General features: G+C 42.3%; 2 protein-coding genes across 3 annotated transcripts in view; one reads left to right on the forward strand and one right to left on the reverse strand.

The window, feature by feature from the left end:
* LOC144303134 (uncharacterized) lies at positions 1-26,276 on the reverse strand. Of its 2 annotated transcripts, none has more exons than XM_077880929.1 (3): positions 25,801-26,254; positions 24,541-24,670; positions 1-552 (listed from the first exon to the last, which is right to left on the reverse strand). In XM_077880929.1, exons 1-3 carry the CDS (start codon positions 26,027-26,029, stop codon positions 501-503), a joined length of 411 nt encoding a protein of 136 aa, XP_077737055.1. In that variant the 5' UTR covers positions 26,030-26,254; the 3' UTR covers positions 1-500. The 2 variants fall into 2 exon arrangements, with proteins under 2 accessions (XP_077737055.1, XP_077737056.1); XM_077880930.1 differs by lacking the exon at positions 1-552 and adding an exon at positions 23,462-23,754 and having other exon boundaries at positions 25,801-26,276.
* The window catches only part of SORD (sorbitol dehydrogenase), a 33,687-nt gene continuing 31,612 nt past the window's right edge, over positions 25,867-27,941 (forward strand). The window contains exon 1 of the mRNA XM_077880926.1: positions 25,867-26,090. Coding sequence (XP_077737052.1) covers positions 26,028-26,090 — 63 coding nt within the window. The 5' untranslated portion in view covers positions 25,867-26,027. The remainder of the gene's footprint in view (positions 26,091-27,941) is intronic.

The following is a 27,941-nucleotide window of genomic DNA, read 5'->3' on the forward strand; positions in this document are numbered from 1 at the left end:
TTATAGTGAAAGATTTTTAATATGTTTCTCTCAGTAATTCACAGAAAACAAACCAAATCATTAAGAATATAGATTTAGATGCACAAACTAATGAACTTGACTTAATTGATGCATACAGACAACCACACCCCACAATTAGAATTGTAAATTTTAAAAATATGCACAGAATATTTAAATAAATTGACCATGTTCTGGAGAACTATTCCTGTTACAAATTACCCATAAATGTAGAGCTTAAGCATAGCAATTTATTATTATCTCTCAAGGTCCCATAGATTCAATGGACTCAGATGGGTAGTTTTCACTTGGAGTTTCCAATGTGACTGCAGTCAGAAACAGCTGACACTAGAGTCATCTGAAGTCTTGACTAGATATCCAAAATGACTTCTTTAGTCGCATGTCCTGGCACCTGGGTGCTCCTTGGCTTTTCTTTCTCAAGATCTCTTATCCTCCAGGGTCTTTTCACATGGCTTGAATCTTTCACAGCATGGTTATATCAGCTAGTCACACTTCTTCCATGGCAGCCATCTTCCAAGAAGCTGGGAGCTAAAGATGCAAGGATATTTTTTCTTGGTTAGTTACAGAGCCTGCCTAGATTCCAGGAGATGGAAACTTAGATTCCCCCTTGATGGGAAGGTTGCATAGTCACATAGCAAAAGAGCATGTGGCATTGGAGATATTTTTGTGGCTCTCTTTGGAAACTATAATCTGCTACAGACCAGATACTGGGCCATAAAGCAAGTCTCAACAAATTTCAAAGAACTGAAATATTCAAAGTGTATTCTCTAACCACAGTGCAATTAAGCAAGAAACCAATAAAAAATAATAACTAGAAAATCTTCATATTTAAATACTAAGAAATACACTCTAAGAAAACCCATGCATCAAAAAAACCACAATGGAAATTATAAAATATTTTAAACAGAATGATAATAAAATACAAAAGTTGTGGGATGCTGCCAAAGCCATGCTTTAGGAAATGATAAAAGTCTTAAGAGACACTTGAGATAAGAATAAAGACTAAAAATCAATAAGCTAAGCATCCATTTCAATAAACTGGGGGGGGGGGGGAATTGACAAAAAAACCCAATAGTGGAAATAATGTAGATAAGAGGAGAAATTAATGAAATAGGAAACAAATTTATAATAGGAACAACAAATCAAGAAATTGTTTCTTGGAAAAGACTATTATAATGGATACATCTCTGACAAGACTGGTCATGGAAAAGAGAAACAAGTGCTTATATTGAATATCAGAAATGAAAACAGGAATACATCAAAGATCCTAAATTATTAAAAATTAAGGTTTTGACCAGATTCATGCCATTAATTTTGAAGGTTTAAATGAACTAACTTCCTAGGAAATATATCTTACTAAAATTGATACAAAAAAGAGACATCTGGATAACCCAATAACTATAAAAAACAATGAATTTATAAAAAGCTTCCTCCCACAAGTTACTAGCATTGTGATTTTAACAAGTCATGTAACCTGTTTCTCTATCTGAGAAATTAAGATAGTAACATAGTGTCATAGGTAATATTGGCTTTAAAAAAAAAAAAAAAAGATTTATTTGAGAGATGGGAGGGGCAGAAGAGAGGAAGAGAGTTCCAGGTGGACTCTTTGCTAAGCCCGACACAGGGCTTGATCTCAGGATCCTGCACCCCTCCCTTCCTAGATCACGACCTGAGCTAAAACCAAGAGTCTGATGCCCAACTGACTGCACCACCCTGGTGCCCCTGTCATAGGTAATATCAAAAATGTAATGAGATAATGCCTGTAAAAGTGCTTTGCACATGGCCTAGCAGTTGCCGCATGCTCAATGTACACTAGCCATTATTAGTCTCCATTACAGCTTTGGGTGTGTGTCACTGAGTACAAAAACGTGTGTTTTTCAGGCACCCTGAAAGGTAGAGCATGGTCTGGTCTGCCTTTTTCTCTGAAATAAAAGTGCTTAGAGGCAATAGAGTTATCTGAAATTTAAAAATAAAACTGGAGGTAAATCAGTCTTCTTCTTTTTTTAAAATGATTTTATTTATTTATTCATGAGAGATACAGAGAGAGACAGGCAGAGACGCAGGCAGAGGGAGAAGCAGGTTCCAAGCAGGAAGCCAGATGTGGGACTCGATCCCGGGACTCTGGGATCATGCCCTGAGCCAAAGGCAGGTGCTCAACTGCTGAGCCACCCAGGCATCCCCAGTCTTCTCCTTATATTAGATTCTCTTTGCTTTTCTTTTGTACACCTGCTTCAATGCCAGTCTTGGAATTCTTCCCACTACTGTTGGTGCAACTTTTGTAGTGTAATAACTACCTACACTCCTCCAGGCATGAATCCCGACTTCAGGGATTGGGAAAGGCTATCATGACTTGTAATTTATACTACACCTAGTCAATTGCTGTTTCCATTTTCCTTCTATCCTCCCACTGGGGGCTAATTTCCCAGGCTGGTGTCTGATTTCCTGATTTGACTGTACCTGTGATCTCCAGGGCATGCAGTACTGGCTAGATAGAGCATTGCTCTCGTCTCCACATCCTCCTCTTTCCAGCTTCTCTGATCTCGTCTCATCCTTTCCCTGTCACTCTGGGGCTCTGCTCAAATCTGGTTGTATAACATTCTTTAGGAGATTCTACTTTCCTTGATCAGAGAGTTCTTCATTCCTCCAGACCCTGCCTCTGCCACCATGAGTGTGTGACCCAGACCTAGCTCACTTCCTTTTGGAATTCCCAGCTTCACTTGGCAAGCTCTTGTTCCTGGCATCGCCTTCTTAAACAAAGGTGCCTGTGGAGTGCTCACCCCTTTCATGGGATTTGCTCCTCTGCCACCCTGTTGTGATTTCTTCCACCCTGCTCTTATCTTTGGATTCCATTTCATTTCCTTGTCCTAATTAGTCTCTTTACCACACCTCCTCTGTATTGTGTTTCTTCCTCATTTGTCAGATTTTTAAAAGCTGTTTGTTTCCCTCCTTCCCTTCCCACTTGTTCAAATCCTGCCCTAACCTCAAGCATCGTCTCAAGGACAAGTCTGAATGAAACCTCTTTTGTGAGTCCCTCTTCCAGTCCCCTCCCTTCAGGACTCTTTATTCTACTTATAGCACTGAGGTTACTCAACCCAAAATTATAATTATTTGTGTATACCTATTAAAGGCCCCCAACTGGATAGTTAGGGACTTGAGGGCAAGGATATTTCTTACTTATCTGTATAGTTCCCATAGCACCCAGCACAATGCCTGGGGCATGGGAGTTGTTCAGGAACTAACTGTTGAACTGAGTCCAGAGCGGGAGACCCCAGAGGACAAAGGTAAATATTTCCCCCAGTTTCTAGGGTGGGATCAACAGTGCCCTGATTGGTTTTAGGAAATGAGGAAAAGGGCTGTATGGACCTGGGGGTGTCAGATAAAACAAAGGGTTCCATAATACATCTTCATCAATTCTGTAAGGATTCATTCATTTATTCAGCAAACATTTTATTGATGACCAGAGGCTTAAACATGTTGTAAAAAGAGATGACTAAGAGTATGACAATTACCATCAAGGCCTTTGTAATCCAGTCATGGAGTCCAAAACATAACAACCGAGTGTAAGGCAAAGTGAAATAAAATGCTATAACATAGATCAAATTCTCTGAGAGCACCAGCCCTTGATTTCAGGAGGGAAAAGAAGAGGCATATTGAAATAGATGAGGATGATTCAGAAGAAGAACAACTTTGTTTTTTCCAGTGGACTTATAGCATTGGCATGACAAGGCCCCTGAACTTCTGGCTCACCCGCCCCTCAAATCCCTGCCTCTGATGGGAAGGGGGAAGCAAGTTCTTCTAGACCTATGCTGTCTAATACGCAGCCACCAGCCAAATGGCGCTATTGAGCACTTGAAATGTGGCTAGTCTGGGGGCACCTGGGTAGCTTAGTTGGTTAAGCATCCTACTCTTTTTTTTTTAGATTTTATTTATTTATTCATGAGAGACACAGAGAGAAGGCAGAGACACAGGCAGAGGGAGAAGCAGGCTCCATGCAGAGAGCCTGATATGGGACTCAATCCTAGAACTCTGGGATCACGCCCTGAGCTGAAAGCAGACCCTCAACTGCTGAGCCACTCAGGCGTTCCTAAGCATCCGACTCTTGATTTCACCTCAGGTCATGATCTCAGGGTTGTGGGATCAAGAGCTGCATTGGGCTTTGTGTTCAGAGAGGAGTCTGCTTAGGATTCTCTCCTCTCCCTCTGCCCACCTCCCTCCCACCCCACTCATGTGCGCTTTCTCTCTCTCTCTCTCTTAAATAAATAAATAAATAAATAAATAAATAAATAAATAACATCTTTAAAAAGAAATGTGCCTAGTCTGAATTGAGATGTACCTATGTGTAAAACATGCACTGGATTGTGAGGACAGCACAAAAGATAGTTTTTACATTGCTTACATGTTAAAAATATGTTTTGGATATTCAGGATTAAATAAAATATATTATTAAAATTAACTTCAGGGGCAGCCCGGGTGGCTCAGCGGTTTGGGGCCGGCTTCAGCGCAGGGTGTGATCCTGGGATCCTGGGATCCTGGGATCCATGGGATCGAATCCCATGTCGGGCTCCCTGCATGGAGCCTGCTTCTCCCTCTGCCTGTGTCTCTGCCTCTCTCTCACTCTGTATCTCTCGTGAATAAATAAATAAAATCTTTAAAAAATTAAATTAAATTAAATTAACGTCACCCATGTATTTCTACTTTTATCACATGATTACTGCAAAGTTTAAATTAGATATAGTGTGGGGATCCCTGGGTGGCTCAGTGGTTTGGCACCTGTCTTTGGCCCAGGGTGTCTTCGGGCTCCTTGCATGCAGCCTGCTTCTCTCTCTCTCTCTCTCTCTCTTTCTCATGAATAAGTGAATGAAATCTTTTTAAATAAATAAATAAATAAATAAATAAATAAATAAATAAGTAAGATATAGGGCTTACATTATACTTCTATTGGATACCACCATTCTTAGGCTATTCCTTGGGTTCAGAGAGCCCAGAAAATTTGGAAAACACTTCACAGAAACAGATTCTGATACTGAATAAGGACCCAGGCCCAGTGGAATTTACCAGTCCTGACCTGTATCCAAACTCCCAGGGGCTTCAGTCATCACTTGAGTCTGGGCTGGGGCAGAGTTACCCCATGGATAGGAAGCCTGGTACTATCCTGTCTGCATTTCCTTATGACTCAGGCCACAGGGACATATGTGACAGGGAGCTGGTTTGTTTTCTATGTTACTTACAAGTAGCTTTCTTGAAGACAGAAATGCTCTTGAATAGCAAAGATAAGTGACATATCCAGTAGTCTCACATAATAACAACTAGGTTTTTGATCATTAATCAAGTTAGTATACTTCTTGCCTAGGAGGACTTAGAACAAATTGTTTATTGCTCTTTAAGATGTTAAAAATTATATGTATTACTAAAATAAAACCCTGATGCTATGAGAATAACAAAGCCTCAGCAGAAAATCTTCAGCTTCTAATAACAGTAAAGCTGTCCATCTTGGGCATCAAGGTTCCCAACTACCCTACTCTACCCTACTGCCTTTACCCTTTGTGAGAGATCACAACCCTCTGACTATGGCTCTGAGATTCTTTAAAAAAAAAAAAAAAAGATTTAGGGACGCCTGTGTGGCTCAGCAGTTGAGCGTCTGTCTGTCTTTGGCTCAGGGCATGATCTGGGAGTCCAGGGATCAAGTCCCACACTGGGCCCGCATGGAGCCTGCTTCTCCCTCTGCCTATGTTTCTGCCTCTATCTGTGTCTCTCATGAATCAATAAATAAAGTCTTTATGTAATTATGTATTTATTTGAGAGAGAGAGTGAGCATGTGAGGGGGAGCAGGGCAAAGGGAAAGGGGGAGAGAAAGAATCCTCAAGCAGACTCCCTGTTGAACACTAACTATGTGGGGCTCAATCCCAGGACCCTGAGATCATAACCTGAGCCAAAATCAAGAGTCAGATGTCTAATTGACTGAGCCACCCAGGTGTCCCTTGCTCTAAGACTCTTCCCAGCCACCAATATCTTTAATGTTCTCTCACCTCCAAGCCCTGACTCCTGATATTCCCTTTGCCAGTTATATTCTTCTGCCTCTCTTATGCCTCACTGTTTCAAGATCCATTTAAAAAATGAGACAGAACTACGACTTGGATTCCTTTTAATTAAACTCTTTTGCAAGAAATAAGAATCAATAGACAAACTCAAGTAATAAGAATTCATTTTAAAATGGCATGTGCAACAAGGAAATCCAAGATTGGAACTCTTCTGATCCCAGGATGGCACTAGGAATCTCAGTGGCAGAAGCTAATAGGTCTTCTTTGCCATTTATGTGACTCAGCTACTGAGACTTTGCTTATTGGGGTAATTTCCACTTCTGTCTTTCTCAGCATCCATTCTATATAGATTGTTGTTCTTGACCTCACTGCTTTTGCATAACCATAGTTTCTGTTTCCTCAGTATCTTAGCCCTACTCAAGAACTACGTTATCCTTAAGACTAAAACTCCAGTTATTTTACCAGCAAAAAAAAAAAACAAAAAAAAACAAAAAAAACAAAAACGGGTTTAGTCGGGAATAGCAGAAATTTGCAATTCAGGACCAACGAACTATAGCAAAACCATAGGCAAGTCCAGACAACAAAGAGCATGTTTTTAAAGAGGAAAGGAGGAATTTGGAAGGGCCATTATATATATATATATATCCATATACACATATATATATATATATATATATTCAAGATTTTATTTATTTATTCATGAGTGGCAAAGAGAGAAAGAGAGAGAGAGAGAGAGGCAGAGACATAGGCAGAGGGAGAAGCAGGCTCCATGCAGGGAGCCCGATGTGGGACTCGATCCTGGGTCTCCAGGATCACGCCCCCGGCCGAAGGCAGGCGCTAAACCGCTGAGCCCCCAGGGATCCCAGGAAGGACCATTATAAACAAAAAGTCCATTGGAGTACACTGGAGTTCAAAGTGGCTTTTCGTTGGTTGAAGCTGTGACAGTCTCACTAGCTAGGATGTTGCCAGGCAAGGAAGAAAAACTTCCTCCCTCCTTCTGGGATGTAAAGAAATACCCACCTGCAAGATCTGTCTCTTCCTGTAAGGTCTGCAATTCACAAGGAGTAGTAGAGTGTTAGAGCTCCCTCTGCTGGCCCCTCCGCTCCTTTTTAAACAAGGTTTGAGTGTGGGAGTATGGGAGTGGTTTGAGGGAAACCACTAGGCTTGAGCTCTTCAGGGTCATCTCTGTCCCAACATAAAATAGGTCAGGGCATAGGGTGTGTGTAGTGCGGCCAACTTACTAACACACCTCTCCATGATTAATGAAGAGATGAGAAAAGTGAGAGTTGGATGAAGTAATATATGGGGAGCATTTGGAATAATGACTAGCTTATTCATTTACTATATAAATTAACTCAAACTCGGTAGCTTAAAACAACACACATTTGGGAGGGACATTACCAAGACGGTGGGGTAGTAGACCCCTCCAGTTCTCCATAAATATCAACAATTAGACAGTTATTCACAAATAAAAACAGCTCTGGAGTCCACTTTATAAATTCTACCAATGCAGCTAAACTTGAGAACAATCACGCAAAAAGGGAAGGAAGAATAGCTTCATTTTGCTGCATCAATGCATCCCCCCACAGCCAGCATTGCTTAGCACCACGAGGGAACTCCCAAGTTAGAAAGAGTTTGCCTCAACAGGAAAGGAAGTGCGGGGTGAGAAACTGGCACTTGATAAGGACCATGTAGTTGTTGATGGAGGAGACCCCAATGGCCTGAGCTGACAAATCACCATGACCCCTAGACCTGGTGCCACCATTAGACTTGCCTTATAAGAAATGCTGAAAGAGTCCTTCAAGCTGAAACAAAAAGGTGCTAACTAGTAATGTAAAAACATGTGAAAATAAACAACATACTGGTAAAGGCAAGTATAGTCAAATTGAGAATACTCTAATACTGTAATATAGTGGTATGTGTGCCACTTAATTTTAATATAAAGCTTGAGGAACAAAAGTATTAAAAATAGCTATAATTACAATAACTTACAAATAGATACACAATATAAAAAGATGTAAAGTATGAAACAAAATGCAGTAGGGGGTAGAATAAAAGGTAGATTTTTTGGTATACAGTTGAAATGTTATCAGTTTGAAATAGACTATAGTATCTATAAGACGTTTCAAGTGAGCCTTCCAGTAACCACAAAACAAAAACCTATAAGGAGATATGTACAAGACAAAAAGAAGGAAACAAAAGAAGTAGACCACTATGGAAAATCATCAGTTCACAAAGGAAAACAGCAAGAGAGAAAAGAAGGAACAAAGGAACTACAAAACATCCAGAAAATAATGAACAGGATGGCAATAGTAAGTCCTTATTTATCAACAATTACTTTATTTTTTTTTAATTTTTATTTATTTATGATAGTCACACAGAGAGAGAGAGAGAGGCAGAGACACAGGCAGAGGGAGAAGCAGGCTCCATGCACCGGGAGCCTGACGTGGGATTCGATCCTGGGTCTCCAGGATCGAGCCCTGGGCCAAAGGCAGGCGCCAAACCACTGCGCCACCCAGGGATCCCTCAACAATTACCTTAAATTCAAATGGATTACATGTTCCAATCAAAAGGCAAAGAGTGGCTGTGTGGATTAAAAAACAAGACTCAAGTGTATGCTGCCAACAAGAGATTCACTTCAGCTTCAGGAACACACTTAGACTCAAAGTGAAGGGTGGAAAGGGTATTTCACACAAGTAGAAATGAAAAGACAGCAGAGGTAGCTATACTTACTAACATATCAAAACTTACAAGATATAGCAAAAGCAGCTAAGAGGAAGTTTATAGCCATAAATGCCTACATTAAGAAAAAAAAAAAAGGATCTCAAGTCAAGGAACTAGAAAAAGAATAAACTAGGAACAAGGAACTAGTTCCTCTAGTCAAGGAACTAGAAAAAGAATAAACTAAGCCCAAAGTCATCAGAAGGAAGGAGATAACAAAAATTAGAGCAGAAATAAATGAAATAGAGAATGGAAAAACAGTAGAAAAGATCAACAACAACAACAAGAGTTGGTTTTTTGAAAAGATAAACAAAATTGACAAATCTTTGGCTAGATTTACCAAGAAAAAGAGAGAAGACTCAAATAAATAAAATTATAAGTGAAAATGGAGACATTACAACTGATATCACAGAAATCCAAAGGATCATAAAAGATTTCTATGAGTAGTTACACACCAACAAATTGGACAACGTAGAAGAAATAGACAAATTCTTAGAAACATACAACCTACCAAGCCTGAATCATGAAGAAATCTGAGTAGACCAATAGCAGGTAAGAAGATTGAATCAGTAATCAAAAACCTCCCAACAAAGGAAAGCCCTCTGGACAGGATGGTTTCACTGGTGAATTCTACCCAACATTTAAAGAATTGATGCCAATTTTTCTCAAACTCTTCCAAAAACTTGGAGAGAAAACACTCCCAAACCCATTTCATGAGGCCTGCATTACCCTGATTCTAAAGCTAAGTAAGAAATGAGAACATGAAATGAGAACACACGTATCTTTATGCACACTAATATATGGAGTTGCTGAATCATTGTATTGTACACCTGAGACTAATGTAACATTGTATGTTAACTACACTGGAATTAATTTTTTTAAAAGGTTAAGAAAAAATCCTAAAAAAAGAGAATACTTCATGAAATGAAAACTATAGGTCAAGATCCCTGATGAATATAGACACAAAATTTCTCAACAAAATACTAGCAAACCAAATTCAATAGCACATTAAAAGGATCACATACCATGATTAAGTGGGATTTATGCCTGAATGCAAGAATGGTTCAACACATGCAAATCAATAAATATGATACACCGCATCAATAGAATGAAAGACAATAATCATATGACTGTCTCAATAGATGCAGAAAAAGAATTTGGCCAGATTCAACATCTTTTCATGATAAAAACACTTGACAAATTGGAAATAGAAGGAATATATGTTATTCAATCATGAGAAAGAATAACATTCTGCCATTCGTGATAACACAAATGAACCTTAGGAAGATTATGCTGAGTGAAATAAGTGAGGCACAGAAAGACAAATACCGTCTGACATCACTCATATGTGGAATCTAAAAAACTGAACTAACAGAAACAGAGAATGGTGGTTGCCAGAGGCTAAGGAGTGGGAGTGAAGGGGGCATAGAAGGCCAAAGGGTAAAACTTTCAGTTATAAAATGAGTTAGTTCAGGGGATCTAACGTACAGCATGGTGACTACAGTTAACAATACTGTATTGAAAGTTGCTATGAGAATAGAGCTTTAATATTCTCCCCATAACAAGGACAAAATGTAGTCATGTGAGCTGAAGGAGGTAACTAACCCTACTGCAGTAAACATCTCCCAATATATATTGTGTATCAAATCATCACATTGTACACCTTAAACTTACACAATGTTATATGTCAATTATATCTCCACAAAGCTTGAAAAAACACCACCAATTTATTATCCTACAGTTCTGGAGGTCAGAAGTCTGAAATCTGTTTCAGTAGGCTAAAATCAAGGTATCTGCAAGGCCACATACCCTTCTATGGCATAATGAAAAACTTGTTTCCTTGTCTTTTCCAGGATGTAGAGTTGCATTCTTTGGTGGAGCCTTCTCCTATTTGAAAGCCAGCAGTGTAGCCCCTTGCTTTAGGCATCACATTGCCTTCTTCTGTAGTAAAGTATTCCTTTGACCCGCTCTTATAAAAGGACACTTTTGGTTACATTTAGAACCCACCAGCTTCATCTAGAATAATTTCTCCATCTCAAAACTCTTAATTTAATTACACCTGCAAAGTCCCTTTTGCCACATAAGATTCCAGGGATTAGCACTTGGATATCTTTGGGGGCCATTATTCAGCCTGCCACATTGGCATAAAGAAAATGCTTAAGAAATGTTAGCTATTATTATGACTGTGCTAAGTACTTCATATGTATCACCTCATTGAATCCTCAGTACAACCCTATGAGGTAGAGATTATATCCCTACCTTACAGAAAAGAGGTTTGAAAGCTTTGGTAGTTGCCTAAAATCAGATGGCAGGTGGAATTCTAACTCAAAAGACTCAACCCAGAGCTGCTGCTCTTAGCCACAATCCCAGTGTGGCTTTGGGGAGCATATCTATTACTCTCCTCTTACAGTAACGCTGGGGCGCCATCCTACTTTTCTATTTCAGCCATTTGAATGGATGCATGTTTTCTTGGAGAGGAGAGGTCCCTCCCCACTGACTGGCCTGTGTTTCAGGACAGGGAGTCTGCTGTGCACTTTCCCTTGTGTCTTGGTGTTCTCTACATACTGAAATGAAATCAATGTTGTTGATTTAACTGTCAAAGCTGGAGACTATAAAGTCAATTAAGTGCAAACAATACTGATCAAACAGAACAAAATCCACATCCGTATTTTGCCAACCCTTAGAGGCTGACATAGTGAGAAGGTCAGCCAGCCTATTGGTCTGGGATATGTAAAGATTATAACTACTCTTTGGGAAAACATCTCATTTTGTTCCATAAAGAATAGTGTTTTGTTAATGCAGAATGTTCTAATCATCCTTGCACGATGAGACTGTGGTTAAATTCAGCATATTATGGGATGGGTAGGAGATGGACATCATTCAACAGGAGAAAGTCAAATCAGCAAATAAACTATGAAGAAAGAGGTATCTACAAGGTCAAAGTGATAAGCATTTGGATGATGGTGGAAAAAAGCACAATGTGAAGGAAGAGTGATAGAAGTATGTGACGGAGGTAGGGGACTGGGGGACCTCAGTCTATTGAGTGTCTGACTCTCAGGATGGCTGAGCACCTGACTCTCAGGGTCGTGAGACTAAGTCCCAGCACCCCCACCTCTGACATTCAGGTGCCAAGCTTAACACAAAGTCCCTCTTCCTCCCCCTCTGAACTTCCCCCAAATAAATATATAAAATCTTTATTTAAAAAAAGCTTGTGATGAAGGTATGTATTTCTGAGAGATAATGAAACATGATGAAAGAAAACAAAAGGGCTTAGAATTAGGCAAGAAGAAGGGGAGGCAGTTTGATTAAGCCTGTCTCTAAAACATGACAGAAAAAAACCAGAAGTGGCCATATAAAAATTGAGTCACCTCCTAATAGACCTGTTTTTCTTCAGAAAGAGTAAGTGCCAGCCAATATTTAGTACAGCTAAGAAATCATCATCACAGCATTGTCTTTGATGAATTCTGTAGCAGCCACCCCAAAAACCTGAATCACCAAAGCCTCCATTTACCCTCCTTATTGACACATGACCTGAATAGACCGGGATGGGAGAAAAGATGGGAATTACAATAAGTAACAAAGTATCCTTACTAGCATCTCCAAGGCATTACACAGGAGAATTAAACAGTGGCCTACATCTTAGAGATTTTAGATTTCTACCCGAATAGCACTAAGGGGATTGAATGAATATGCTATTGGTTCGGTTCAGTTCCCTTTCCTATAAGCAAATCTGCATGGAAATCAAAAAGTCACTAGGAAGATTGCAAAGTGAGCATGAAACCACGGGATGGGGCAGGGGATGTGCTGGATGTTTGCAATGGCCAATACCCCCCTGCTTCTGTGGCCTGATGCCTCTATAGCTGTTATTGGGAAATCTCCATAGTGAGGACTGGCTCTTCATATCCTTAGGTCAGAGAACTGTCTCTTCAGGATGGTTTTAAAGACCAAAAACCCCTTCTGTAAGCACATTTTTTTCTTCCCACATTATTATGTAATTGATTAGGTTTAAACCTAACCTAATCTAGTTCCATCCAGTCCACATTTTCCTGAGATGACAATATACTCACAACACTTTAATCTGATCTGGGTGTCTCTGCGATTCATCTGTTACACATTTACAAATAATCCCTTTGACTATATCATTTCTGCTAGTCCGATCTCATTCCTTTCCTTTGGGTCTTCCTGATTTTATTCTAAGTTAGAAAATACTTTGGGGTGTCAGTCCAACATATTGTCCATATAAATATGGTCTCATTAATTCCATAAATTAACATTATAGAGTAACTAGTGTTATTTTCATTTTAAAGCTTAAAAAACTGACCTTAAGAATTGCCCAAACATGTCTGAAATCACACACCTTGATAAATTGTAGATTAATGACTTCATCTCAGATCAGTCTGATTTCAAAGTTCAGCCTCATCTCCCATAACACTGAAGTGACTATGAAAGATCAAGCTTCCAAACTGGTATTTCAACCTGTAATTTATTATTCTGTTCCCTGCTGATGACAACTTATACTATGCACAATAGTGGTTCAAACTTGACTTCATATCTAATCATTCTTAAAAACCACACATGCTTTTAACATATTACTGCAATTAGATTTGACAATATTTTGTTTAGGATTTTTGCATCTATAATGAGACAGATTGATTTGGGGTGTGTGTGTGTGTATTTCTTTCTTGTAATGTCCTTGTCTGGTTTTGGCATTAGGATTATGCCTGTGTCATAAAACCGGTTAGAAATCTTGTCTGTTTTCTTTATTGTTTTACGTTGTGAAAATGTTATCTGTATATTTGTACCATTTGTACTTTACCAAGATTTTCTTTTTGGCCTACAATATGGTAAGTTTCTGTGAATTATCCATGGATACTTAAAAGAATGTGTATTCTCTTTTTAGAATGCAATTTAGGCCTTCTATGTCTTTAAAGCTCCTACTACTATGTTTCTATTTTTCTTTGTGTGTCTTGTGGTTTTATTTATTAATATTAATTAATATTCATATTGATGCTCTGTAGTTTGGTACATAGATACTCCTAACTTTGTAAATTCATTGTGAAATGCATTCTTTATCACTATAAATGACTACTCTGTCACCTTAAACACTGGTTTGTCCTGGTATTAATTCTGCCTAATTTCAATCATAACCTTCTTCTTGTTTGCAATTGTGAAGATTTCTGAATTATTTTGTTTTGGGTCCTGTGTATACAGAACAGAGTTGGATTTTGCTTTATGATTCAATATGAATTTCTCTTACGTTAATAAATTAGTTTGGCCCACTTATATTTATCAAGTTTATATACATCTGGTCTTAGTTTTCATATTATTTTATATGATGTCTTTTATTTCTTCACAGATTCTTTAAAAAGTCTCAAAATATGACATGTATTTGTTTTTTATTTTTTCTGAAAAATTGGAAGGCTTATATTTTTGTTTTAGTGTATAATTCATACACCTAATTCTCATTGCTTAAGCATTACTTATCAATCCCCTAATACAAACAATGAAATAAATCTATTTTCTTCTCCTTCTCCTTCCCTCAATAGCCCTTCTCTTTTTGTCATAGTTTTCTTGTTCATCACATGATTGATTTAACTTCATCTTCTAGTAGTTATTCAAAGGAGGCTCATGGAAACAATATTTAGTTCTTTTATGTTCAAATATGTTTCACTATGCCTTTTTTGTATAAACCGGTTTGGCTGGGTACAAAATGTATGGGCAACACTTTCTTGAGGCCTTCTTAGGTATTGCTTCTAGCAATGAAAGTTGCCATGGAGAAGTCTAAACTAAGTCTAATTTTTCTTCACCCGTATAAGTGACTAGATTATTTGTCTAGCTGCCCAAAGGATTCTTTATTTATCTTGAAAATCAAGCTTTTCTCAGTTTTCACAATAACATTTTCTTGGATGTGGTGTGAACTTTCAGTTTGTAGATTCAAATATTCTTTTGTTTTTGGAAAATTCTCTCAAATTATATATTGAAATTGTTTTCTATTCTATTATTTTGGGTATCTTTATCAGGATATCCATTATGCAAATATTGGATCTCTTTTACCTATCTTCCATATCTATCATTTTCTCTCTAATCATCTAACTTGTTCATTTCTATTTCATTTTGTTCATCTTCCTCAATTCTGTCCTCTATGTCTTTCACTGTTCTTAGCAGTGCTTATTCCTTTGTGATACTTCCAGTTTTGCTTTCTTTCTTTCTTTCTTTCTTTTTTTTTTTTGGATGATTTTGTTTTTTTTCCCCACTTTCCTTCCTGAGGTCTTCTTGCTCACATTTCATTTCTTTCTAATTTTCACTCTTGCTCCTCTTTTTCATCTCTACTTTATGCTATTTTCTCACAAAGGCAAATACGTTATTGAATTTTTTCAAGCATATTAATTTTGTAAACTTATTTTTTTAAAGATTTTTAAAATTTATTCTTGAGAGAGAGAGAGAGGCAGAGACACAGGCAGAGGGAGAAGCAGGCTCCATGCAGGGAGCCTGACATGGGACTCGATCCCAGGACTCCAGGATCACGCCCTGGGCCAAAGGCAGGCGCTAAACTGCTGAGCCACTTGGGCTGCCCTGTAAATTTTATTTATAGAAAAGTTGCAAGTAAAAAAAAAAAAAAAAAAAAAAAGAAAAGTTGCAAGTAAAATACAAAGGACTTTATTTCCTAACCCAGTTGTCAACATTAGGCCTCAGCAAACCCAGGAAATTAACATTGATATATAGTATTACTATCTGATAATCCTCCAACCCTATTCAAGTTTAAGCAATTGCCCCAGGAATGTCCTTTACACAAGTGGATCCAATTCAGAATCACATGCTGCATTTATTTGCCTTGTCTTTTAAATTTCCTTCAATCCGATATTTCTTCAGGCTTTCTTTAACTCCCAAGGCACTGACACATTTACAGGTTACAGGAAAATTATTGCCGGATGTCCCTCAATTAGAGCTTATCTAATGTTTTCTCATTCAGCTTATGCATTTTTTTTGGCATGAATATCCCAATTGTTTTCTTCTCACCGCATCCTATCAAGTGGTATATAATTTCAGTATATCCCATTGCTGATGATAGTAACCCTGATCACTTGATTAAGGTGGTATATACCAGGCTTTCCACTATAAGGTTACTCTTTTCCCATAGGTAATTACTAAGTATTTTGTGGGGAGGTGCTTTGGGTTATGTAACTACCCATTCTTTGTCAAACTTTCAATTTATTGATTTTTATCATTATGGACTTATGATTTGTATTTTATTCAATGGGTTATGATCTTTATTATTATAATTTATTTTTATGCTCATGTTGACTGTGATTTGGCCAGTAGAACTTCTTCAAGCTGGCTTCTGTGTCCTTTGATATGTCCCATCATCCATCATTCATGGAATACTCCCTTACTCTGGCACAAGATGTTCCAGGTTCAACTTGTACTTTTCTTGTTCCAGCCCTAGATTAAGTCATTTCATTAAGAAGCCCTGGTGCCTTTTAGTGGAGAATGGAAACCAAGATTTGAGTACTAGATATATACATTTTGCTGTCAGGTGTCATTGTTCCCAAGCTCTTTCTATAGACAGAACTATGGAGTGTTGTGTGTGTGTATACACATATGATTATAACTATATTTATTCCTGTCTATATTGCAAATCATGAGTTGACACTGACCTCTTCAATTTTATCTAACACCATACAAAGTTCATTCTGTTTTTCTCTTTCCATATGTATACCTCTTCTCCAATAGTGAGAAGTCCTGCTCCCATTTTCCTTAATTTATTATTTATTTTTTCAATCCTCCTGTATGTATCAATCTCTTATCTTTGTGGCTCCTTCTTTACCTGAACGAATGCTGCCTCCAACCCATTCAGGCTCCTATACCCAACTTTTCCCTATGGTCATCCTCTTCATATCCAGTCTCTCTCACCTCACACTGAACTGTGCTGCCCCCATGTGGGCTCTTCCTCATCCTTTTAGGGCCTTGACACCCCATGTTATTACCACTTCCCTGTGAAGATGCTCTTTTCATTCCATACAGGCTTCACACCTGTGTTGCCCTATCCCCACCCCTACTTTGGTACCCCTCCTCCACCTTACTTCCAATGTGGAGTGCCTCCATGTTGAATACCCTCTTCAGTTTTATGGCAAACTTTTCTATCACAACTTTCATTTGCTCCTCAGCAATATTTTTCTGGTGAATATTCTTTATTTCTTTTCTTCTCCCTTTCTTTCTTTTTTTACTATTTGTTTCCTTTATCATGTTTGTACGGTTCCTATTCTGGAGCTTCACTGATAACTACTGAATGACATGAATTACTGCTGGACCAGTTATTGCAGACATGACATGAAGAGAAGACAAGGCAGAGTTTTAGCTAACAGGAATTTCCTCTCTAACTCAAGTTGTCTAAAAGAGCTCTTTTGGGGGTGCCTGGGTGGCTCAGTCAGTTAAACGTCCAACTCTGATTTCAGCTCAGGTCATCTCAGGGTTGTGAGATCCAGGCCCTGTCGGACTCTGCCCTGGGGCAGATTCTCAATCTCCCTCTCCCTATGCCCCTCCTCCTGCCCTTTCTCTCTCTCTCAACAACAACAACAACAACAAACTCTTCTAGCTCCCACTTCTAGCCAGATAGGCTGTTTATAACATTGTCTGCCAGTTCCTCCCCATTGCCTCCTACAAGTAAGATTTGTTAATGGGATTCCCTATTCAATCCTATCTTCTGATTCTCAGAATCAAACCAATTCCAGAAGGTTCTATGCTCTCAGCTCTGTTCCCTGTCCTTGCTGCAAAAATGGACTTTGTTCTTCAGAGGGAACTCCTGACCTTGGAAAAGTGTGATTTTTCTCACTTTTGCCCTAAGATCTTTAGGTATTCTCGCCACATTTCTTCTTGTATTCCTGCATTTCAGTAATGAGAAACACTGGAAGACCTATGGATTAGATCTCCTTGCTCACCATGGCCCTTCCACACTGCTAACTTTTTATTTTTAAGATTTATTTTACTTATTTTTTTAAAAGATTTTATTTATTTATTCATGAGAGACAGAGAAAGAGAAAGGCAGAGACATAGGCAGAGGGAGAAGCAGGCCCCCCACAAGGAGCCCAATGTGGGACTCAATCCTGGACCCCGGGATCTGAAGGCAGACACTCAAACGCTGAGCCACTCAGGTGTCCCTTACCTATTTTTTTTCCTTACCTATTTTTTAAAAAGAGAAAGCACATATGTAAGCAAGAGGAGGGGCAAACGGAGGGAGAGAATCTCAAGTAGACTCCCTGCTGTGCATAGAGCCTGATGCAGAGCTGATTGCACAACCCGGAGATTATGACCTGAGCCAAAACCAAGAGTCAGGTGTTCAACTGACTGAGCTGCCCAGGTCCTCCAACACACTGCAAACTTTTTCTTTCTTTTTTTTTAATGCAAACTTTTAATGATGGTGTCTTCTTCCTCTAGGAGTCCACATGTGTGTTGCTGGAATACACTCTCTTCTTTGCCTCACTGCTGTGACTATCTAAGCCTTTCTATTATAGCTTATAGATCACTTCTGGGGGGCAATCTTCCCTCACTTTCAAGCTGGACTGGGTTTTCCTATTACACACTTTCATGGTATTCTTTCCTTTTTATTCATAGCCATCACCAAAAAGGCTTCCCTTCCTTGAATGGGGATTGTTTCTGTCTTGTTCATTGTATCTCCAACACTTTATATCTGGCATGTCACAGATTACTATGTATTTCCTAAATGAATATATGAATTATTCCAAACCAGTATCGCTCCTGTTCCTATTTTCATACCAAAATTCTTTGCCAGGATCACCCTTGACCTCCTAGTGGCTAAATTAATAGACACTTTTTGGTTTCTATCTTGACCTGTTGTCAGTATTCAACAGTTCACCTCTTTCTTCTTAAAACACCGCCTTTCCCCATATGCTCTCCCTTATTCTCAGAATCCTTTGCTGGTTCCTCTTTCCTCTTCCTGGTTCCTCAATGTTGGATGCTGGAAGCTTAGACCTGAAGTGTGTCTTTTTTCATTCTATATGTTGCAGGATTTCTTTTCCTGTAGTGCCTGCGGTCCTTGGTCCTGCCACTTTGAAGAATGAAGAGGTAGACCAGATGAAGAGTGGTAGGCAGCAAAGCAAAGTTTATTGGGCAATAGTACAAAGCTCCTGAAGAGGGAGGGGACCCAAGAGAGTTGCCAATTTGGCATTTAAACTCGGGAGTTTTTAGGAGCTCTTCGGTGCAGGCTGTTTTAATCTGATAACCCTCCATGCACCGGTCACCCCGTCAGGTTTTTGTCCATGCACTCATCTACCTATGAGGTTGTTGTTCATGTGGGAAAGGGTGGTGGACTCCTTCCAGAGTGATGTTTCATAGCCTCAGGGCCAAGAGGACAGCGGCTGCCCCTGTCCTAAGGTGTGCCAGCCAACCGCAGGCCACTAGATCAAGGTCTTTGCCTAAATATCTCACTGGCAGGATGCCTGGGTGACTCAGGGTTGAGCATCTGCCTTTGGCTCAGGGAGTGATCCTGGGGTTCTGAGATAAGAGTCCTGCATTGGGCTCCCTGCAGGGAGCCTGCTTCTCCCTCTGCCTATGTCTCTGTGTCTCTCATGAATAAATAAATAAAATATTTTAATCAATCAATTAATCAATATCTCACTGGCTGTTGAGCTGGCCCCCAAGTCTGGGTCAGGATGGCCAAGTCCATTCCCTTCTTTCCTTTCAGTCCCTTCCCTTCCACCTGGTAGAAAACTTAAAGTTGGGGGCACTGTATAAAGCCTAGAATAACAGGATGTGGTCTTTTTCTTATTAAGGGCATTTTTCCTCTTAGGAAAGCGGCGGGGGGGGGGGGGGGGGGGGCTTTGTCCCTGCCTGCCTTTCTTCTGACTCTTCCTACATTATCTTCTTCTCTCTTACTGCTTTAAATACAGTCTATATACCAATGATTTCCAAATTTAGTCTAGATTTTTCAAATCAAGACTTTCTCAGATCCTCATATCACTGGGTTATTGCTCTTAGATATCTCACAGGCATCTCAAACTTGGCCTATCCAAAATTACCCACCTGATCTTTCCCCAAATCTGTCCCTCCTCAGTACTGCCTCTATCAGGTAATAGCACTCATCCATCCAGTAATCATGTCAGAAATCTGAGAGTCAACTTCCAACTACCTTCTCCTCCACTCCTATAAACCAATCCCTTACTAAATCCCTTACCTAGCTCCAAAATAGATCTCAGGTCTACCCGCTTCACTCCATCTCCACTTCCAACTTTTATCCAAATCACCATCCTCAGCTGGCATGTAGCAATTAACCTTTAACAGGTCCCCTTGCTTCCACTCTCCTGTGCCCAGCAGCACTGGCACTCCTACCTAGTGCCTCCCTCCCCTAGGTAGTCCTAGACTAAAATACTTGCACTCCTTGTTCTTTTCTTAACCTTCCTTGAATGTAGGGATGTCAATAGTTCCTTAGTGAAGCCCATTAATCTCATCTGTTGCATATGGAATTTACTAATTTAACTCTCATTGGTAACCTCATTTCCAAAGTCTGCAAGAAACTTCATGGTTTCTTTTCTTTCTTTTTATTTTGTTTTGTTTTTCTTTCTTTTGGTGTAAATAACCAGGTTGGAGTAATGGACCAGTTGATGAGCAAGAGGAAAAATCAGGAAACAAGGATTTTACAACTACATTGACCTTTGGAAAGTTAAGGCCCTATGGCATACTGACTTTACTTGTTGTTAGTACACTGTGTTACCTTCACCTGAAGTAACCCAGGGTTTATGATAGGATACCACCTGGACTAAAGTCTCCCTTTTTCTAGATGTGTGACCCTGGAGGAATGCATCTCATGGTTTAACTTTTAAATTCCAAATAGGTTTTCAGGGCAGAAATTTATCAACAACTTGTAGTTGAAATCAGTGGAGAGAGTGCCTCAAAGTGCTGTGCTGTCTGGGAAAGTCAGGCAGAGACCCAGAGAAACTGGGCCAAGCGGGCTACCAGCAAAGGCAAAGCCAGCATTTTATCCTCTATTCAGTGAAATGCCTAGAAAAATCTGTTCCTCATCCTCATGAATGCTGGTCTCTGTGAGAAAATTATGCAGAAATGTCACACCAAATTGTTTAAATACTGTAATAACAACCTGCTTTTTACTTTAAAAATGTCATTTTCTTTCTTTCTTTTTTTTTTTTTTTAAGATTTTATTTATTCCTGAGAGATACACAGAGAGAGAGAAGCAGAGACACAGGCAGAGGGAGAAGCAGGCTCCATGCAGGGAGCCTGATGTGGGACTTGATCCCGGGACTCCAGAATCATACCCTGGGCTGAAGGCAGATGCTAAACTACTGAGCCACCCAGGGATCCCCCAAAATGTCATTTTCTTAAAAACCTTTATCAACTTACCCTTTTATCTTTTCTATAAAGGATCCCAGTTATCGATTACATCTCTAAATTTGTCTCCTGCCTTTCCAAATCTCTTTAACCTCAGACAACAACCTTCAAGACAACTTCAGAGTGTTATTGCTCATAAGAAAACAAATACCTCTCCAAAGTGTGGCCATTGTGTCATATTTTAGTGTCAAACCTCTGCTTTGATTCTGGTGTTTTGTTCACTTAATTTGAAAGTCAGTAAGTGTCTACTTCAAGGGGTCTTCTGCTCTTAAGCCTTTCCTAGGGCTTTCTCTGTCAGCTTCACCCACTGGAAAGCCATGCTTGGAAGACTCTGAAGGGACTCCACAAGGCATAAAGGGAAAACTGAGTTTGAAGTTCATGTGCATGAATGAAGCCAGGTAATCCCGAGTGAGTCCATTTCTCCAAGCAAAGCCTGCTCAGAAGCTGAGTGCAGGAGATACTGGAGGGACCCACCAAGTATAGCCTAGCCTTGTGGGATAGATCTCAAAGCAATGAGCATGACAGATGCTACAAGTCCCCTGCAAAAATCCATTCCATGGCTTTGTCACACCTTACCCTCCTGCCCTGCCACATACTTTCTTTTCTTTTTTTTTTTTTTTAAGATTTTATTTATTTATTCATGAGACACACACACACACAGAGGCAGAGACAACAGGCAGAGGGAAAAGCAGGCTCCATGCAGGAAGCCCAACATGGGACTCAATCCCGGCTCTCCAGGATCACATCCTGGGCTGCAGGCGGCGCTAAACCGCTGGGCCACCTGGGCTGCTGGACACATACTTATATTTTTGTCATTATTGGCATTCCAGAACTTGATCCATGTTTATCATAAAAACTGTTTTTTTTTTTTTTTTTTGAGCTCCTTACACTGTCCGAAACACTTTACCAGATTATGTTTTTAAATACAAGGCCTTGGCAAGGGTTCTGGAGAAAAAGAAAATTGGTGAGGATATACAGAAAAAAGAACCTTCATGCACAGCTGGTGAGAATACAAGCTGGTGTGGCCACCGAGGTAAATGATAAAGACGTTCCTTAAAATATTAAAAATATAATTATCATATGATCTAGTAATTCCACTACTGGGGATTTACCCAAAGGAAATAAAAACACTAATTTGAAAAGATGTATGCACTCCTATGTTTACTGAAGTATTATTTACAATAGCCATGATGTGGAGCCAACTCAAGTGTCCATCCATAGATGAATGTATAAAGAAGTGATATATACTTATAATGGAACATTACTAGGCCATAGAAAGAAGTAAGATCTTGCCATTCATAAAAACATGGATGGAGCTAGAAGATATAATACTAAATCACAGAAGTCAAAGAAAGACAGATACCATGATTTTACTCATATGTGGAATTTAAGAAACAAAACAAAGAAAAAAAAGAGACAAAAACAAAAACAAAACAAAACAAAAAAACAAAAAACCACCAAACACACATTTAAATATAGAGAACAAACGGGTGATTGATTGCCAGAGAGGTGGTAGGTAGGGGATGGGTGAAATAGGTGAAGAGAATTATCTTATTGTGATGAGCACTGGGAAATGTATAGTATTGTTGAATTTTTTTTTATATTGTTGAATTTTTATATTGAAAACCTGAAACACTGTTAATCATATTTCAGTTAAAAAACCAATGAGATGCACTACACATATATTAAAACATCTTAAACTTTTTAAGGAACTGACTATATCAACTATTGGTGAGAATTTGGAAAAACTGGACCTCTCAGCTTGGGCTGCACGGCTGCTGGGAATGTAAAGTGGTGCAGTCACTTTGGGAAACAGTTTAGAAGTTCCTCAAATGGCTAAACATAGAGTAACAATAACCCAGCGTATATCCACATCAAAACTTGTTCATGAATGTACATAGCAATCATATTTGTAATGGTAAAAAACTAGGAACAATCCAAGTGTCCATCAAATATGTAAAGTGGAGAACACATTGTGGTACATCCATATCAAGAAATAATACTCAGCAGTAAAAAGGAATGAGCAACTGATATATTTAACAACTTGGATGAAGCTCAAAACAACTGGGGTAAGTGAAAGAAGCCAGACTAAAATAATACCCATTTTTTATATAAAACTCTAGGAAATGCGGGATCCCTGGGTGGCGCAGCGGTTTGGCGCCCGCCTTTGGCCCAGGGCGCGATCCTGGAGACCCGGGATCGAATCCCATGTCAGGCTCCCGGTGCATGGAGCCTGCTTCTCGCTCTGCCTCTCTCTCTCTCTCTCTCTCTCTCTGTGACTATCATGAATAAATAAATAAAATCTTAAAAAAAAAAAAAAAAAAACTCCAGGAAATGCAAACTAATATGTAGTGAAGAAAGAAGAGCAATGGTTGCTTTGGATAGGGGGAGAATTTCTGATGACAGATATGCTCATTATCTTGAATATGGTGATGACTTCATGATATTCACATACATCAGAACTTATTGTAGGGGTACCTGGGTGGCTCAGTCAAGCATCTGCCTTTGGCTTAGGTCATGATTCCAGGGTCCTGGGATCAAGCCCCCCACGTTGGGCTCCCTGCTCAGCAGAGTCTGCTTCTCCCTCTCCCTCTGCTTGCTGCTTGTGTACTCTTATTCTCTGCCAAATAAATGAATAAAATCTTTTAAAAATTATAGTGTGTACTTTAAATATTGGCTGTTTACTGTATGTCAATTATACTTTGATAAAGCTGTTTAAAAATTAAAAGTAAAAAGAAAAGGCATTTAGTAGATTAAAAAAAGAAGAAAAAAAAAAGAGGCCTTGCCCTCAAAAGCCTTCCTGAGCATCTGGGGAAGGGATGATTATAGGTGAAAGTACAGGCTGTGACCCATTTGTGTGTCATGCAGTGAGCACCAAAGAGAGATATCTTTGAGGGCTGGGCACTGGGGAGAGCCTCCTGGAGAAGATAAAACAATCCAGCAGAAAGTCTGGGCTTGGGGAGAGCTGTAGGGAATGAAATCCAGAGCATTGTTCTCAAAGAAGAGAAGGGACTTTATGGACTTAGGCCTGTTCTGAGGGCAGCTCTCCCCTTGGAGTAAAATGTCACTGTTTCTGAGGAAAGAGGCTTGAAAGAAGAATGTAGGCAGAAATCCTGCTTCTAGTCAAGAAGAGCCAGTTAAGGGAAAAAGGGTTTGCAGATTCCATTTTGTAGCCTGATGCACCAAGCCCACCCGTGGGGTGGTACACCAATTCATTCATTCACTCCTACTTGTACCAGATGCTTTGCTGGATGCTGGGGACACTGGGACAACATGGAGGTTGCATCAGTGTAGAGCCTGTTCCTCAAAGTGTAGATCTTGCCCGACCTGGATGGAACCTCAGCATTTCAGTGGTAATGCAAATACAGACCCTGAGGCCTCACGTCTCGGTGAGACCTAGGCTTACCCTATCAGAATCTCAGTGCCGGTCCTGAGACTCTGCTCCACTTTGCGGAACCTCTTCTGCAGCTGAAGTCGGAGCACATCGGTCTGGTGGCTGTTGCCTCTGCAGGCTACTCTGATTGCAGCAACGATCCCTTGGATTTGAGGCAAAACCAGCAGGCTGCAAAAAAGCAGCCTGGCTTCGCCCCTTCCCAGCCCCCTCCCAGCCTCCTTCCCACCTCCCAGCCCCCTCCCCAGCGCCCCCCTCACCTCCCAGCCCCCTCCCCAACCCCCTCCCAGCCCCTTCCCCAGAGACCCCCTCACCTCCCAGCCCCTTCTGCAGCCTCCTTCCCACCTCCCAGCCCCCTCCCCAGCGCCCCCTCACCTCCCAGCCCCCTCCCCAGCGCGCCCCTCACCTCCCAGCCTCCTCCCCAACCCCGTCCCAGCTCCCTCCCCAGCGCCCCCTCACCTCCCAGCCCCCTCCCCAGCGCCCCCTCACCTCCCAGCCCCCTCCCCAGCGCGCCCCTCACCTCCCAGCCCCCTCCCCAGCGCCCCCCTCACCTCCCAGCCCCCTCCCCAGCGCCCCCTCACCTCCCAGCCCCCTCCCCAGCGCCCCCCTCACCTCCCAGTCTCCTCCCCAACCCCGTCCCAGCTCCCTCCCCAGCGCCCCCTCACCTCCCAGCCCCCTCCCCAGCGCGCCCCTCACCTCCCAGCCCCCTCCCCAACCCCCTCCCAGCCCCTTCCCCAGAGACCCCCTCACCTCCCAGCCCCTTCTGCAGCCTCCTTCCCACCTCCCAGCCCCCTCCCCAGCGCGCCCCTCACCTCCCAGCCCCCTCCCCAGCGCCCCCCTCACCTCCCAGTCTCCTCCCCAACCCCGTCCCAGCCCCCTCCCCAGCGCCCCCTCACCTCCCAGCCCCCTCCCCAGCGCGCCCCTCACCTCCCAGCCCCCTCCCCAACCCCCTCCCAGCCCCTTCCCCAGAGACCCCCTCACCTCCCAGCCCCTTCTGCAGCCTCCTTCCCACCTCCCAGCCCCCTCCCCAGCGCGCCCCTCACCTCCCAGCCTCCTCCCCAACCCCGTCCCAGCCCCCTCCCCAGCGCCCCCTCACCTCCCAGCCCCCTCCCCAGCGCGCCCCTCACCTCCCAGCCTCCTCCCCAACCCCGTCCCAGCCCCCTCCCCAGCGCCCCCTCACCTCCCAGCCCCCTCCCCAGCGCCCCCTCACCTCCCAGCCTCCTCCCCAACCCCCTCCCGGCCCCCTCCCCACCGCGTCCCAGCCCCCACCCGCACCCTCCCGGGCAGAGGCCCGGGCGCCGCAGGGAGGCCCCGCCCCCCACGCTAGCCCCGCCCCGCCCCGGTTGTCAAGGACGGGGAGGCCCCGCCCCCGGCCGGCCGTGCGCCTTTTCTGACACCCGGGGCCTCCCAGCTCTAACCGTCCCTGTACCCTGGCGGGGCTGTCACTCGAGCCACCACACGTCCCGCGGACTGCAGCCTCGACCCAGGAGGGAGAGCACGACATGGCGGCGGCCAAGGCCGAGAACCTCACCCTGGTGGTGCACGGACCCGGAGACCTGCGCCTGGTAAGACGGGAAGGGGAGAGGGAAGCTGGCCCGACCCTGCCCCGCTGGCCTCGGAGGGAACTCCGCCGCGGCCCCGGCCGGCTCCCCCTGGCGACGGGGCCTGCACCTCCGCGTCCTGGCCGGGTCCGGGCCGGGTCCTGGCCGCCCAGATCCGAGCTGGTTACGGTGGCGGGGGGAGGGGAGGGGGCTGTGGCTGTAAAGCGCTGAGAGGAAGGTTCTTGCCTGCGCCTCCTGGAATCCAGCCCCGTGGCCGGCACGTGGCCGGAGGCCAGGAGGGTTGCAAACTGATCGAAGCCTTCTCCCTGCTTTGCCGGCTGCAGATTCGTAGTCTTGGCTCTTTCGTTGCGCTTTTCAAGCGATACCAGGAGGCTACCTGATGTAGGACGTGCCCTGAACTCTGGGAAGACAGTGCAAGGCAGAAAGGAGGGCAAAGCTGTGGAACTCATATTTAATCGGTCTTGCCTTGGCCTGGTAAAACCTCCTTTGCAGGATTATTGTGATCACAAGAGTACCCAGGACTTACCGGCTACTCAGAAAATGCTAGTGCCTGCCTCTTGAACTTCCAGCACAGGCCTCTGTCTCCAGGACCCCTGGCGTTCCTGCGCCTGTGCCAGACTTCAGGATCTGGATAGTGTCCATATCTCCAAAGCTTCTTTTCTCCTTGCCACCCTTAGTCCACGCTTAGTTCATTTTCCCACCATCTTTGATCCGGCCCCTGTTATCTTTAAGAACATTTTGTGTATGTCTCTTTGGCACCATACCTTTATGTCTGCTCTCTGGCTTAGGTGGCCAGAGTCAGGGAGCTACAGGGTCAGCCCTGTGGTGGTGTCAGGGGTCCCTTGACAAAGTCCATCTCAGATGGGCCTGGGATAGCAGTGGGTGTGTGGGGTGGGCGCCAGCCATCTCAACTGCTCCCTGGCACCTCCTTCCTCCTCAAAGAGAAGATACAGGAAGATCTAGATAGGAGAGACTCAGCAGATTATCCAGATTAGCGATTCTTGATTATATGAGAATCTAGGGTCTCTTTCCCCACAGAATGCAGATAGACGGAGTTTGGCAGCAATTTCAGAGATTTTTGTGGAGTTCCTTTAAGTCCCTCCATCAACTCCCTAGAGTTTTGTGGATCCCTGACCATGAGCTCCTTCCCTGAGCCAACTCTCCCATTTCCTTAGTTAAGAAAGTGCCATCCCCAGGGTGACAGGCTTGTTTAGTTAACAGAGCCCAGATGAGAACTCGGGTTCAGGCTCCCATTCTAGTGCTCTCTCCACTCTGTGGAGCCTCACCCAAGGTCCCAAATTAAAGTGATGCTGTTAGTGCTTATTACTCCCAACACCAGATGGTATTGTAAGGAAGGCAAAGTAATACAGCTCTACGCAGCTTACAGAGTGACCTCCAACTCCATCCTTCATTCCACATTTATTAGATGAGAGGGTGACTGCCATATGCCAAGCGCTGGGTGGAGGGCTGGGGTCCCAAAAGAGAAGAGGAAGATGTAGCTCCTACCCTCAAGCTGCTCTAGGGAGACAGACAAGATAAAGTTAACAATCAGACAGTGTGAGGGTTTTGGATGCTGCACTGAGTAAAGACCTTAGGGGGTGGGTGGGTGAGGGTGTGTGTGCTTGACCTAGGAAGGAGGCCTAGAGGAGGTGAATGCTCCTTGACCTGGTTCTTGAAGGATAAGTAGGAGTCATTCAGGCAAATGTAAGAACAAGTGCAAAGATATATGAAGTACAAGATTACGGGTCCTGTTTACTGGCCCTGCAAATAGTGTGGAGTTTGGTGAGGCTGGGGAAGTGGATAGGATCTGCTTCTGCTGCAGAGGGCCTGCTTTCAGTCATGGATCTAATAAGT

The sequence above is a fragment of the Canis aureus genome, chromosome 32 (genome assembly GCF_053574225.1).
Source record: "Canis aureus isolate CA01 chromosome 32, VMU_Caureus_v.1.0, whole genome shotgun sequence".
NCBI lineage: Eukaryota > Metazoa > Chordata > Mammalia > Carnivora > Canidae > Canis > Canis aureus.

Bases quoted from the DNA above. Each gene is read 5' to 3' on its own strand.
- LOC144303134 (XM_077880929.1), bottom strand. From the start codon at position 26,029: ATGTCGTGCTCTCCCTCCTGGGTCGAGGCTGCAGTCCGCGGGACGTGT. The intron at 24,671-25,800 runs GTGCGGGTGGGG...CTCAAATCCAAG, and splicing joins CCGGGCCTCTGCCCGGGAGG to GGATCGTTGCTGCAATCAGA. The intron at 553-24,540 runs GTAAGCCTAGGT...ATATCCTTGCAT, and splicing joins GGCACTGAGATTCTGATAGG to CTTTAGCTCCCAGCTTCTTG.